The 15,891-nt window shown below is 47.2% G+C and overlaps 1 protein-coding gene across 3 annotated transcripts in view; it reads left to right on the top strand.

Moving 5' to 3' along the window:
- The window catches only part of LOC120819969 (interleukin-1 receptor accessory protein-like 1), a 202,769-nt gene that overhangs the window by 175,648 nt on the left and 11,230 nt on the right, over nt 1–15,891 (top strand). For all 3 annotated transcript variants that reach the window (XM_078098204.1, XM_040177655.2, XM_040177654.2), the window contains exons 7-9: nt 4,733–4,865; nt 10,225–10,370; nt 13,386–13,532. In XM_078098204.1, coding sequence (XP_077954330.1) covers nt 4,733–4,865; nt 10,225–10,370; nt 13,386–13,532 — 426 coding nt within the window. The remainder of the gene's footprint in view (nt 1–4,732; nt 4,866–10,224; nt 10,371–13,385; nt 13,533–15,891) is intronic.

The following is a 15,891-nucleotide window of genomic DNA, read 5'->3' as shown; positions in this document are numbered from 1 at the left end:
TCCCCGGTCTTTCTTTCCCCGAGTGTGCGTCAATCTAGTTTCTCTCCTCTCGGCGGCTGTCTGCACTAGAGCCCAGTAAGTCAGCCTCGAGATCATGTTGGTATCTGCGAAACGTCTCTACGTCTCTAGGCCCGGTTCTATCTGTAATTAGGTCAATGAGGTGAACGGCCTGAAATAGTAGTAAGAAGCATCAAGAAGCAATAAAGCCACATTAGGCAAAGCTTATGAAAATTTCAGAGATCCCCTTATAAAATCATCAGCAAAAACAGCATCTGCTTCAAAGTTGACTTTGCAATTGGCGTCATTATCTGATGCTTTTCTGAACGTGGCATAACCTTGTTTCCTCCAGTCATGGTGGCATTTGTCTAATGTCATGTAAAGTACCCTTTAAGTGTTTCATTAATGTCTAATGAGCTTTTCATTAGGAGAACTCAAGTGTGACTTCTCCATGCAAGACTATAAGCAATACCAGGTTTTGCTTTGGTAATGATCCTTCTCTGGATTGGGCGGCAGCATCAGGCCCTGCTTTTGTACTAAAGAGCATTGTTATTATGCGAACATCAATGCAAAGAGTGGGTGTTGATCTTTGAAAATGTCATGCTCTGTTCCACGAGGCTCAAATTGGACTTGTTATTTACCCGACTTGTTTTCCCATCCCTACCACCCTGTAATATTCAACAATACCTACCTTTTGAATTTTACAGACCCCGCTCGTCCTCCAGAAAACCGACGCAGCATCGCAGCAGAGGCTATTTTAATTTCACGACACATCACTGAGCCTCTGCTATTATGATTGCCACATGTTAACATGCCTATAAAAGTCAGAGGAGCGTTTTACAATTTGCATTGTGTCTCTTGGTATCTGCTTTACCTGCAATAATTAGGTGGAACAGCGGCAGCAGTATGTCTACTTAGCAGTAATGAGGTGCAATGCCAAGTATGAATAACCGGAGATTGACCATACGTGAGCTACATTTCTATTGAACACAGCTCAGTGGATGGCTGCCTTAATGCCTGTGACTGTAGGTCCGTCATAAACAAAGCGAATGCTGAGCGGAGAGGCGATTAAGGCACCACATCTGGCGATGCCGATGCAAGTTTGCTCCCTGCCAGTGGAATTACATCACGCGTGTTAGCCCCTCGCTGCCTGCGTGTGGCGCAAGGTCGGAAAGGAAAGCTAATGGTCACTTGGCATTCAGCCTCACGCCGCCCAAATGCCTCCGCAGAATCCAGGAGGTCCCCTGTGACCACCGACACTCGTATTACGTCCTGGTTTAATTCCTGGGCCTCGTCTCCCTCCAGATCAGTCGCTCCACTTTGCTGCTGATTACAGGGCAAACTTGGAGAGCTTTAATGTAGAGCCCAGACCGTTGAATTAAAGGAAGGACTAATTACAGAGTCGAGTGAATATCATTCTGACGGGTCGAAGGGGGAGTTACAGAAATGTCATCAGGTTTCGGGTGTGCTTAAAAGCACATGCTGTTTTTATGTGCAAATATATTTTTTGACAAAAAATATATTTCCACCTTGATCAAGTATACACACAAGGCAACAAATGAAATAAAATGCCTCAGTTAGTTGCCTTCAAGAGAATCGTTCAGCCTTCCTTTTGTGGAGCATCATCTTTTCAAAAGATATAGTCCTTATATAGGCCTCCATTCCTATCAATATAATACAAAACCTACAGAGAGAACTCAAACTATCTAGCAGAACACGGGTAATTTGAAAGGTGGGCTGTTGTGCAGCACTATTTCTCTGTAGAATGCCAGCGTGTAGACTTTCTCCCATCTTACCGAGCACACTCAACAGGAAGGTATTTGTTGTTTCTCCACTTGCTGTTGAGATTGCAAATGACCTTTCCTGGAAAAAAAAAGAAGAAAGAAAGCCCAGAAAGAGCTTGATCTCTTCCCTCTCTCAAGTATTATTCTGGCTTAATTTATTCAAGGTTGTTAAACGCAGAAGGGGAAAAAAGAAAGTCTTCCCTATTGATAGTTTGTGTCTGAATGGGAAGCGCTGGTAGATGAACTCGACGTGGATGATGCTCCGTCCACACGTGGAAGCTACTGATCTGTAATTTTCAGCGCACGAGGGCCGTACAGCTTCATATTCACTCCGTGCTGGAAGTGTTTCCTTTCTCCATAAAAATGATCTGCTCTTCCATGTGTGCGACTCCTCCTCCTACACTGACACGCGTGTCTTTCCCCCCCCTCCCCCGGGGCGTTCCTTGGGTTTTGAACCCATCTGCTCAGCCACGGGAATCATCACTGACGTCTCCGTCCTGCAGCCACAGCGGCTGAGGGGAGACGTTCCGGAGGCGCATCAAGACTTCATTTACCCCCCTGACCAAGACCAGAGGTTGGGGATTTTGCATGCCAGAATCTGTGCACTCAAATGCCGGTTGTTGGCGCATCCACCAAACCGAGCACCCCGGCGTCCTCCAGCGCCGCCCTTAAGGGGACAACGAGCAGGCACGCGCGTGACGGGGCCCTCGGAATAAGTCTCTGTCACAGCGGTAGAGCTGTCAATGCTACAACACAACATGCTGTTCGGACCCACGGTTGAAGCCTCTTGACATCAAAGGTGGCACGCACACACTGAAGGATCCACGTTCCCTTTTGTTGCGGCCTACACCTGTCAACAAGGTGGGTTTGGTCGGTGATTTTCTTTATTTTTGTTGTTGTTGCTTCATGTGCCGCTGCACACGGGCCCTCCTGCTTTGCAGCACCACAGAGGCCCCTTGTGGACAAGAGAAGTATAACAGCGTGTGTGTGTGTGGTCCAGGACAGATCCCAGCATCCGTAAAAACACATTCAATGTATCCCTCTTTCTCTCTCACACACACACACACACACAGTCCCATGATTCTCCACTGTGTACGATATTTTGGTTGAGCCGTGAAATGCAAAGCTGTCCCTGAACTGGGGGCCTTTTTTGATTCTCTGAACCAACTTATCACTGTTAAAGCTGCAGCTATCATCTGAGGCTGTACAACACTAGAGGGCCAAATTAGAGCGGGCCTCAGTAAAACAAAATCCCCATTATCTTTGAACTAGCAAGTACCCAATTATCCGCCACAGTTATCTCCCATCTCACGGACGTCTGATTCCTCGCCACAGGCCAATGAGCAAAGGGTGCTAATGAAGAGATGCCGAATCACCTCTTTGCCTTCCTGGACGCGCATCTGTCAGAGCCCCCTCGGCGGCTTTTTTTTATTTTTATGGATCAGAGTCATTCTCCGGCATTGATGATGTGACTCTTTTTCATAACCCCCCCCCCACCTCGCCGGTCACAGGACACACACTCACAGAGGTGCCGTCGGCATGCAGGCAGCATGTGTGTGATGAGTGCGAGAAGGACGAGAGGTCTCTAATCCAAGGCGGAGAGACAGAGAGAGATAACGGGTTCAAAAGGGGGTTTCATCTGTCTCCAGTCGGATAGGATGTGTGTTCAAAATGAGTCCCCCCCCCTGCCCCCCCAGATGCGGAGCCAGGGGGTTGTCTCTTTTGTTTTCTCCACACCTTCTAACGTCTCTGTTCTACCGGTCTTCATCATCCCAGGAAGCCTTTCTGTACATCGCACTGCCTGCCAGTACAGAATATTGACCCCAACTGTCTTGGTGGCCGATTTCTCGCTTTCTCTTTCGCATTTTTCATCCTTTTATTTTCCTTTTACATTGCACTCTGTGTTTTTACTGCCGCAACACTGTTACTGCTGCACAAGTACATTTTCCAAATGCCAATCAACATTTTAGGACATTTGAGTTGCACTTATTCAATAATTAGGAGCAGTTTAAACTTTAAAGCTGCACTAATCAATGAGATCACATGGTCCAAAGGACAAATGTGAAAGGGTTTCGGTTGCAGCGAAGGGTAAAAGAATGTCCTCTGTCTTTTTGTTTGTATAAATAAAAGGATCATATTTTACTGATACTACTGGCTTATAATATAATACTTTTACCAACCTTCTGTGTGTTTTTATAAAGAAGGTAGACTTAATTGTGTAGAGTGTAAAGAGGTCAATGGTTGTATAAGCACCTGCTTCTGTGTTAAAATGGGAGAAATCAGTATAAGTTTGCTATCCTGCTATCTGAATTCATTAACAGTGCAAATCACGGTCCTTAAAAGCCGCGCCGCACTACTTCTTGCAAACTACAATGATTGAAGGGGACTGCTGCGGAGTGTAAGAGCTTTTATGGAGATACACCAGAGCTGTGACGATTGTGTTTAAAGAGCCGTCTGGGAATTTGAAATAGGTCTGGGATGGTTTAAGATGGCACCTCTGGAGACCGAGGGACGTTTTAGGAATTGATGGACTGACTGACTGAAGCGAGCACTGGTCCACTGACTGGTGTTTGTGGCCGACGCTCATTGATGCAGAATCAAATACAAGCAGCACCGTCATGCGCTGCTGCTGTGTGTTGCCCTTTGGAATCTCCTCCTCGCACCTTTTTAGGGTAATAAAGAATGGTTTTAATGTTCGTTGTCATCTAGTGGCTGGAGAAGATGTTTTAATCATTTTAGGTTTTCCCTGCTGCTTTTTCATGTTGCTGAGCGCTCTTGGGAGCAAGTTGCAGCACTCTTGTACCAAATGCTTTCCAAAACATGTATCGGTGTCCACGTATTTTTCAAAAGCATGGCGGGAAAGTTGTGTAAAATATGTGTGAAACTTATATGTTATTCATGAACTCCTCAGATACGCAGGTTACCTCACAGCTCGTCTGTGTCTCCAACAGGAAGTCCTCTGAACCTGACGTGCAGAGCGTTCTTTGGATACAGCGGAGACGTCAGTCCGCTCATCTACTGGATGAAGGGGGAGAAGTTCATCGAGGATCTGGACGAGGAGCGGGTTCAGGAGAGTGACATAAAGTAAGACATTCAGCACCCGACCGCATTCTAAGAGTCCCACAAAGACACAAAGCTATGGTTCACTCAGTACCTCGGTTTATTATCTCTACCGAATGAGAATATTTTATATCCCCGGTAGTATTACAACAATATAAAACAAATTTATGAAGAACATTTTATCTCGTATGAAGCGAGGGACCCACCTGCTGAACTGGTAAACACTTATTTATACCCAGTTACCACAACATTAACACGCAACAATGAAGGGAACTTTAACAACCACGCTGTCATTGAAGTTCTATCCATGAATGTTTAATGGGGCTGTTCAATAATGTAGATAGCTATGCATTCTTTATCACGCACAATATATATGCACATCTCCGGTATCAGTGATCAGCTTTGCACTGGAATATAAGCGGCGGCAGAACAGACGATAGAAAGTTCAATTAAACGTCTTTGTTGGCCGCCTGTTCCATTTGGGTGAACTCTTTATTTGGCTCACAGACATATCCGGAAACAGAGGTCTGTTTAATCCAAAGTCAGGTAAAAACCTGACGGCGGGACACACATTCGGCCTCAGGCTGGTTGACCAGTCTAATTGACTGCTACTGTTGGAAGCTGATTCTTTTAAGAGGAGCACTCACTGCTTCAGGCTACGATGCATTAAGGACAGTAATGTTACAGCGCGCTTCCTATTCAGTAGGAAACTATTGTTGAGTTTCTAAAGTTGTAAGGAACCAATCAAGGATGCTCAAAATGTAATACGGCCGAATGGATGGAGCCCTTTTATTTCACTCCATGCACACTGACAGGATTATTATGATGAGATTTACAGATGAGACTTATAGTGCCTAAAGATACAGAATCCTGTAGCTTGATAGATGTCCAGGTGGGAAAGGCATTGCATCCAAATTTACATGAAGTAAATGTATTTCTGCAGCAATATGGCCGGCGTTTCCCAGATGTTGTTGATTAAAATGTGAGCAACAGGTGATGCGTTAATGACTTATTCATCAGTGAAGGTGGAATCATTTCAGAAGTATTTCAGAAAACATTGTGGAGTGTGAATACGACTTATAAATAAGAGGCGGATCTCCATACAGCCAGTAGTAACATGCGCCACACATCGCACCGTTAATAATTGGAAAAGGAATAATTGATTCACTGTTACGCTAATTATTTCTTCAGATAACCACTTTTTGCTGGTGTGTCTGCACTGAAATACGCACGTCCACGCACCCTTTCATGTCCCGCCCCCACACACTCCTTTGACAGGACCCCCGTGTGACCTGAAAAGCTCTGTTGTCAACATACGCCGTCAACGAGAAGGTTAACTGTGAGCAGCATGACAAGGCGGGGAGGAGAGTTAGTGGCCCAGTCAGTGACCTGGCATTTGGAGATGTCTCTATTAGCTTTCTAGCACATTCCACACCGCTCTCAGCACCACTCTCTGTTGCGAAGGACACCAGGCCAATTAGAGCCTACAATAGGAGGGTGGTGGGCGGGGGGGTAGTGGGGGCGACAGGTGGCGCTGTATGTGGTTAGAAACCCTGCTTTCGAAAGAGGTAACAAGCCAAAGGATCGAAATCGTGACCCTGAGCTGCTTTGAAATAGTCGTGTGTGTGTCGGTGTGTGTGCGTGAGTGTGTGCGTACGTGTGCGGGGGCAGAGATGAGCATACAATGGCCGCCCACGGTGTGTGCTCATTCAAGTTGTTCAAGTGCCTATTTTTGTTTTGCGCCACCGCATGATAACGTCGCCCTGTCTGTTTTTTTTATTTATTTGAGCTTTTAGCTTTGAAATGGAAATTAATCACAAAGGAGTATTCCCCCAAGGGCTGCCTGTAATACATGAAATGGAGCTTTTGGCACAATGTTTCACCGCTGAGATTCCGGGTTCATATGAAATTTCGTTGCCGCAGAACAAGACTCTGTGGATCTCAGAGGTGAAGTCACGGCACGCAATACAGAGACAGCTGCCGCAGTTTAAAAGCAGAAGACGTCCCGGTCCCCCCGTGCATGGCCGTGCTGTACCCTTGTGAGCAGCAGTTCAAGTGTCAAATGTAACTCTGAATGAATTCTCACACACGTCCAGATCTTAATCTTCATGGGAAGTCAGAGTCCTGACAGCACTGCCTCCGCCGCCTGCTAGCCCTGCACACCATGTGCGTCTTATCGCGCTGCGGGCCGACGTTGATTGTTTACTGTGCGTCATATCAAATGAGGCAGGGCGAAACTGGAACACTTGTCAAACTCAATAGCGCATCAGCGTGGCACGAGGCCGCTAACTCCGCGCCGATGCCCATTGGGCAATCTGTCATTGTGAACAATGCTCCGTTTCAAGCCTCTTTGTGGGAGCATCTGTTCTGTGATCAAATTCATTCCTACCTTTGGGGGGGATTTTAGGGAAGGGAAGGGGGGGGGCAGACAGCGGGACAGGCAACAGCCAGTGAGGCATTTAGAAATGAGGCATGGCTTGACAACGCGAGGCAGTTCAAAAGTTCACGTGTCACATTGAGGGTATTTTGAGGCATTGTGCCGATGCCACAGAGAGAATGATGGGATGCCGATGTAGGATATTTGAAAGGACTGTTTTAGGTGAACCTCTGGTCGGGCATCCAGCTGCGCAGCACCAGTCTACCACTCTCACACACACACACACACACACACACACACACACACACACACACACACACACACACACACACACACACACACACACACACACACACACACATCGTTCACTTAACCGGTATGATGGAGTGTTTTTGTAAACAAACAGATTTTTCAATTTTTTTCCCCGCCACTAACACCCACAGCGGCTTAGCTCAGTCTCTGTCGAGTCACACATGGGTGCCACCTCTTTAAAAAGCCATCAGCACGGATCTATATCCCAACCTTGTGCGGCCCCGTGTCTCTGCCTGGCTGGCCGCACAATGAAGAGGGATGGGTGTTGGAAAAGCTCTGGGGAATTACGAGAAAAGACTGAATTGGTTCCCGTGGCACTCACGCACTCAGACCAGCCGTAACGCCGGTAGTAACTTTTAAGCTTTCCCACAGAAGCTTAAGAAGTGCTACCTCTTCATTTGGCTTTATGAAGCAGCTAGTCCATGTAGCGACACAATAATTACCTCTAACGGTTCTCGCTGGTAAATGGTCAATAAAAGAAATTTCGACGTGAGTGTGATATTTCTATCCATGTAGGATTCCAATTACCGGCTGCAATTTGTAAGGCTAATGTGAGCTATTGCCATGGCGGCGGTGGTTGTGTTGTTTGTCTCCATCGCCCCCGCACTTCACGATCCGCTTTGTTTAGTCCTCTCATTGATCAGCGGGAAATTGCACCGGTTTTTGTTTTCTGATGCCCCGCGGCAGACAAATGCCCAAGTGGCCTTGTACCTTTTTTCGCGCTATTAGCCCCATGCATCATTTAACAGAGCTTTGGAATATCTGCAGTTTTTGTAGCCTTAAAAAGACTTTCCGCTCGTATATCATTCCTGCTTTTGCACAGCAACTCAGCAGGAGAGATCCAGCCCCTTGGCGTCATTTGGTACCTGTTGTCCTGTGGGTTGGTTACAAATGCGTTGACCTGGCTTTAGAAGTAGGGATCTTTATTTTACCGCAACAGCGCCTGAAATGTATTGTTTTCACCTTGTGGATGCGTGTGTGCGCGTGTGTGTCATCACAGCAAATTGTGTTTAGGAGTTAGAGATTTTAAGTCTTTTGGCACGGGTTTAGATATCTGTGGCAAAAGTTTTGTTGATGCGATGGCAACACAACTGGGCCAGATGCAGTCAGCCACGTCACAGGCGTGTGGATCCAGATGAGAGCGGACTTTAGAGATGAGTGTGGTCCAATCGCGGGCGCAGGGAGACAAAGGGAAGGAAGAGGGTCAAAGTAGAGTGTTTCTCCGAAAAGCTGCTTTGACCACCGAGAGGAGTGTTTCATGGAAAAGTGCTTAGAGTAAAAAGGTCTAAAAAGGAAATGGTTGCATCTTGAGAGGCCATCCCATCTTTATGGCCTGTTAGCATTGTCCCCATATTTCCTTGGAGGCGGTTAGCTACCCTTCCTGCTTATTTAACTCAAAGTAGATACTGAAAATAAAGACGACGCTGCCAAAAATCAATTTTTTACGCTGCCAAGTGTCCAGTAAAAAGAGCTAAGCAGCTAGGTGTCATAGTGTCCTTCCAATCACTACGATCACTGTGATCAAACAGTCGGCCTTTTGCATGTGTTGTTGTTATTGAAGTGTGCAGATCACTTGAAAATGGCCCAATTCTACGCCACGGAATCATCAGAAAGGCTTCTTTTTTCCTCCGTAACCCTCTTGGCAAATTGCTATGTGATAGGTCGGCGTTGTGGTGCATCGTGACAGGCACACTATTGTCCCCGTAGCAACATGTCACAACCAGTAGACATCAGAAGCCTCAGTGAGGATTTTTCACGGGGGAAATATGTCATGACCCGATAGGATTCCGGCTTCCCGTCACCTCGGATGTCAGTAGGTTTTGGAGCTATGTAATAAACTAAGGTTCGTTCTGGTGTATATCTGCATATTAATGGGTACGATGCAGGTGAAGTGCACAGTAGTTCTACTCAGAAAATGCCAGAGCTGTGACTGTGTCTCAAAATTGCACCCCGTACTTTCCAATTCCGAGGTGATGAATTATGGATTTTAGGAAACATACTGGAGAAACAACTCAAAGTTCTCGGGGCGAATTTTATTTGTCACAAAAATCCATAATTTATCAAAAAGTCTTTCTCTGACCTTTGACCGCCTGCAGTCTGGAGTTATTGTTTTTTTGTGGTTTGTGCTATTTTGGTACCGATTCAGAACATTCGATTGGCCACTGTTGTTTGGAATCTGCAGTCGTAACTCCAACTCTGCGCGTCCTCTGGTGCGTTCTGGGTCAGATTTCTTTTTTTTTTTCATCCCAATCCAACTTCTTAATCGAAGACTGCTTCACAAGCTACTTTGATGTGCACCTCAAAGTCCGTAATGGGGCGGCTGGACTCCGTTCGGGAAGATGATTGAACTTGTGTCGGTGTTTGACCAAATTTGACCAAACTGCTGTTGCAGTATGCTGGTGTCATTTTTCCAGCCATCGCAGTTGCACACATGTAGTAGTTTGCAGCAAACAACCACACATAATTTGTCCCTTTGTGATTAATCGATGGACGCTGTTGGATAAGAGATACTTCATGTTCTGTTCTTTTGGTCTCTTTCAGCTGATTATTTCAGTTGTACAACCTAATTGCACTATGGATAAACTCTACGTTCAGTGAACGGGAATTGTTTCAGTCACATTTAGGAAATGAAAAGGTAAGACTGGTTCCCAAAAAACGCGTCAACATCTTTCTCCGTGTGACTTTCCTCTGCAGGACGATCCGGGAGCACTTAGGGGAGCAGGAGGTGTCCATCTCCCTGACCATCGACTCCCTGGAGGAGAATGACCTGGGCAACTACTCCTGCTACGTGGAGAACGGCAACGGGCGGAGACAGTCTAACATCCAGCTCGCCAGGAAAGGTGGGGCGAGCACCGCCCGAGCACACGCATTCATTTATCAGAGACCGGGGGGGGGGCGGGCGCACACAATGCACAATACTTGACTGTGACTTTCAGCACTGGGATGTTGAGGCCTCGGGATTTAGTGGTGGCACGTTGCACAGCTGAGGGTGTGAACCACCATTCAATCCCACAGTCCTTTGCTCTGACAACAGTAAGTCTCTGAGCAGAAAGTTCCTGAGTACAAAGACGACCGGTTGTTTCTTGCCTCGGGGAGGACAAGAAATTGGGACAGTGCAGTAGAGTAGTGCAGAAAGCCGACACATCTACCTCAGCCTGTGGAAGCGTCACTTTGAGAGAGAGAGGCAGCCTTCGGTGTTGTGATGCCAGGCAGTGACCTCCTCCATCACACACGCACACGTCCTCCTTTGATCCCCCCGACATGTTCTCATCTCTGACTGCTGTGCCCCCCCACTCCCCCCTGCCTTTTTATTCAAGCAAACATTTTTGAATCTTTCCTCTGATTTCGCCTCACTGAGGATGACTGTTTGAAATTTGATTCTGTGATGATTTGAAATGGAGAAGCACCCTTCCCAGCGCATACGAGTGAGATTTATTTATTTTTTTTCACGAGGCAGGGGAGGGGGGTCTCTGCTGCCTTAATGTTGTCAAGTGTTGAATACATTTACATAGTAGATATTTTTCCTCTCTTTTAAGCTCAGAGCTTTGGATCCAGCTTTGATGGCAGCCCAGTTCCCCTCCATTTGCTATATTAAAGGGGTTTATGCTGCACAGTCAAATCTCAGCCTAAACTGGGAGAAGATTAGCCTGGTTATCGCGGGTCCACGAGACATCGACCCAATTCCCATTTTTGTATTTGCTGCATCCCCGGTCTAGTTCAGTGTCCACGCCGCCTTTCAACGAGTTGCTTGTCTCTTGAAGCCGTGAAACCAACACGACGCTCCGAACGAAAATGTTCGTCTCGGCATCAAGCGGAATATGTCTCTGCTTTTCCACTTCTCGTACAACTTCCCGTCGTCAAGAAGTTCTTGCAGTCGTCCTGGCCAACTTTTTCTCGTCTCCACATCCTCAGATGCATTCTTTATCTGGCAGCAGCAGCAGCAGCAGCAGCACTGTGTGGCAGATGGCTGCCTATGCTGTATATAACTAACATTTAGATTCTTGATTTGTGAACATGAGAAGCAGCAGACTCAGCTTTTACTCTTCTCACTGCTCCTCATCCTTATTTTACCATTCAACCCCCTCTGCGCCTTTTTTTTTCTTGTCTCTCTTTTCATCTCGCTCCCTAGACAACACAGAGAGAGAGAGAGAGAGAGAGAGAGACTGGGTAATGGAGGGAGAGAAAAGGGGGCTGATGAAACGGCGGACGCCACGTGGCTCCATCAAATCCAGCCTTCTAGTCAGCAGCTAATTTGTCTTAATCCGTTCCACTGCAGCGCTGCTGCAATATGGATGCCCGGCTGAGAGGAATTGGCCCCTTCCACTGTAATCTCTGCAGCTTGAGGAGCAGCTGGCTCGTTACACTGTCCGGGTATAGGGAGGGGGGGGGGGGTCCAGAGAGGTGGAGAGGAAGACAGTTGCTTGGATCCATCACCTCCAGCAGGCGCTTGTTAGCCGCAACTCCCCTCCCCGAAAAAAGTAAACAAATTCCAGAGGATTTCCAGGAGAGAAACTGAGGCGACGGTTTCGACGGGTGGGAGGCTGCGCTCATTCGCCCCGCGAGTTTGTTTGCTCTTTTGTTTGCGTGCGTCCGTCCGTAAGTTTGGCTGAAGGTCGTTGCCCAGACAGGCGTGATGAAGCGGCGCGGTCCGGGCTCGTTAGCTCTCCGGAACATCATCCCTCATCATGGGAGCTGTCAGCCTGATGGCCGCCGCAGCGGAATGGGCATCGCGCACCCCGACGAGGTTAAATGTGGGTCGGTGATGGATGGCGATGCACGCGAGTCCTCTGCATCCGTGTGTGTGTGTGCGCCATTGCGGCGATTCCGGCCCTTTACTGTTGTCCATTAGTCAGCCAATGAAGGCTGACCACCCAGATTTTGTGAGGCGTAGCCAAGAGAAAATGTCGAACTGCAAAAGATGGAGTGACATCAGACAAACGCTATAAAAAGCAAAAGGAAAAAAAATGTCCTGAAAATACTTTGTGGTCAAGACGAGCTACCCGACCGTGGATCTTAATGGAGTCCATTGTCCTGTAGTGTAGATCACCTTTCATCTTATTAAATAACTACTGGCTGCTCCGTCCCCGTCCTCCTTCAAACACAGTAACCCAACTTGGAATAATGTGTGGTAGTGTACTAACAACAGTCCTGCAGTTCCTTTAATCGAGCTTCCACGAGTTCACGTCGGCCCGCAGTGATGACGGACGGCGCGGAGAGAGCGGCGGGACGCGTTTCCGTTGAGCTGTTGTTCTCCCGGTTGTGATCTATTTTATTATTACAGGTCATCCATCATCCATCATCATGCATTCTTTCGCATGTTTTGATGTTCTGGGGTCAGATTTATTTTGACACAACAGCAGAGAAATAAGTGTTGGAACTGTGCAGCTTTCTGACGCTTTGTAGAGCCTTAGAAAATACTATACAGCTTTGCAGCATCAACCGTCTGCAGTTTGATCAGAAAGAAATCTTGAAAATAATAAAACTTTCACATTGTCACCAGACTGTGCACTCGCTTTTATTGAAAAGTTTCTTGTGTGATTCTTCCAGAGTCCAGTGAAGGCACGGATATCTCAGAAGAATCAGTCAATTCCAAGCCTTTTTCCAAGTACAATAGAAGTACTTTTTAACCCAGTTATTTACTTTTACTCAAACTTTAAGCCATTTTACACAACGGATACATTTTAAACTAGATGAAAATATTTTAATTACAGAAAAAGGATTGTCTGAGTACACAGAATATTCTGTAATGCAATTTCTGGGTTTGTTTGACGTTTTCCTTACTGAGGCAGATCCAGTCGAGTTGAAATAGAAAAGAAATAACTTCTCCCTGTGTCACTGTGTCGTCACCCTGTTAGCCGAGCTGATGTACACGGTGGAGCTGGCCGGAGGTCTGGGAGCCATCCTGATGCTGCTCATCTGCCTGGTGACGCTCTACAAGTGCTACAGAATTGAGCTCATGCTCTTCTACCGAAGCCACTTCGGCAGTGAGGATATAGACGGAGGTAAGATGAGATACGGCGCGAGACACAATTTACTCTGCGGCGTTATATAATAATCCTCCATAATCTGTGATAGCACAGTGTTTTCTCTTCGGTGCATGAATTCTAAAGCTCCCTCCTCTGCTGTGGAAGCATCCTTCCTCTCCTCTGCATATTTCTTTTTACTCAGAAGACACCTGGGCTATTTTCCAACCATAAAGCTCCACCTGGCACTGGTTTGATGTAAATGTGCACCTGGTTCATCAGTCCAAATGACGCAGAGAGAGCTTCTAAATGTTCTCAATTCAAAAAGGATGTCGCCAATTCCAACAAGTCTTGTGGGGCAATGACGTTTTCCAACGTTTTCCCCTCTCGCTTCGCCTCGGAGCCACCAACAGGCGGGTCGGGTTCAGCTTTTTTAGTCGATGTGTATTTTTATCTTTCCGGATAACAAGCATCAACGCATACGAGTTAGCAGTGTCAGTCGGTATTTGCGGTCCACTCTCCACCATGTCACTGACATTGTGTTTATTGCCGCACATCTTTTGCTTTGGATCGAGCGGCGATGACTTCGATCAGACTGGCGGAGAGCAGCCTCAAAAAGTCCTACAAGCAGTAATTTAAGACCACTGTCAATAAAAGCCATTTGCTAGGGGCACACTGGTGTCGGTGTTGGGAGTGAATAAAGAGAAGCCCACAGTAGGGAGCAAAACAGATTGCCTGTTTGAAAATGGAAGTTTGGAGGAAGTGCTATTTGTGACAATTCGGTCCAGTCCACTCGTTTCTGTTACTCTGTTTGTTTTCTTATGAATTAAATGTAGGTTTAACTTAAGTCTAAAAATATTAAGCATTAAAAATGTCAATCTAAAAAAAAGTCAAAATAAAATGGGTCGGAAAATGTTCTCCCCATTGGACATGGAGTTAAAGAGGGTGGGGGGGGCCGCCCATCAGCAATAGTCAAAGAAAAAGGCCCTCATTGGACCTGCTGCATGAGTCTTGTCTTGAGGATGCATCGCGGAGCAAGTTTTAATTTGATTGCCCTGTAATGAGTCCCTCAAGTAGCCGCGCGGCAATTTGACTGCAATGAGATCAGTTGGGAGCGGCTGAGGAGACGGACAGCGAGAAGAGTTACGAGCATTAAAAGGTAAAAAGCACTCTGCTTCCTCGCCTCATACAGACTGTGCTGCCTGCCCAAGTCCTTCATTCCGCCGGTGTTGCCTTAAAGGATGGCCCAGAGGCAGTTGTGTTGAAATATGGGGAAGGGGGGGGGGGGGGCAGAAATGTCTGGACTTGAGCTTCATGCCAAACAGCAATTGTCTCCTTTAATTGTGCCACCCGAGTGAGCGCTGGGAGAGCGAGGAACACATTTCCAATTTGTTTCTCAGTATGAGAGGGGGGGATCAGGTTCAATAAACCACAGCGAGCTGACTCTGGAGCTCTCGGGAGACTCTTGGTACTTTTCTCCCACGCCGCGGCCTATTTAGATCACCTCACCTCTGGCACGCGCGCGCATTCACGAGTGCACGCGCCCTCCAGCGCCCCCCACGGTTTACCTCCTGCTCCGACGACAGTGTGCCTGAGGTGAATCCCGAAGGGGTAAAGTGTTAAAACGTCGACCGAGCGAATGAGTGGAGGCACAAGGGCCCGGTCCGGCTTTGCCAGCAGGTGGTTAACTGAGATCCCATCGCCGTGGTAACCACTGTGAGACGCAGTTGCGCACACAAAAAGTTTTCATAAGTGAAGCCCTTCAGCCGGTATCTGGGATGCAGCATCACATAAATCACACGTCGTCACTCACTGCCGAGGAAGTGCTCGCGTTTGACCGCGGCCACGCGGAGAACTAATTGAGCGCCCGCCTCCCTCTTCTGCAAAATGGTAAGCGGTACGTAACAATAGGGACGGACTGTCAGCTATTTGTCAGCGCAGCTATTTAGTTAAAGACTGCTCAGTTGTCACGTTGTGTGGGTGTTAGTAGAATCGATAATAGGCCTCGCGACGACAACAGCCCGGCGAGCTTGTCGAGGAGGCGGGAGCTCGTCAACACTCTGCCATAAATACCGATGTCAGCGTTGTCAGCGCGGCGCGAGGCTGCGAGGCTCCGTCTGTGTTCGGTCGCAGTTCGATTTGCATATTGGAGATGCAGAGGTAAACATCACAACGTGGTTCGTAAGGAGGTGCTCAAATTATTTTGCTTCCCGAGTGATATTGTCAAATGTGTAGAACAAAGGAGACACACTAAACTGCTTTTGCGCGGGTGAAACATGGATCATCGCGGATAAATCTGCAGACAAGTGGGAAAAATATATGGACTTTTGGTTAGACAAAAGAAGACATTTGAAGGAGTCACCTTGGCCTCTGAGAAGTGTTGATGGCCTTCTGCAAA

Source organism: Gasterosteus aculeatus, chromosome 1, assembly GCF_964276395.1.
Source record: "Gasterosteus aculeatus chromosome 1, fGasAcu3.hap1.1, whole genome shotgun sequence".
Classification (NCBI taxonomy): Eukaryota; Metazoa; Chordata; class Actinopteri; order Perciformes; family Gasterosteidae; genus Gasterosteus; species Gasterosteus aculeatus.
Note: the sequence above shows the minus strand (reverse complement) of the source record. Positions and strands in the feature narration are given on the sequence as shown.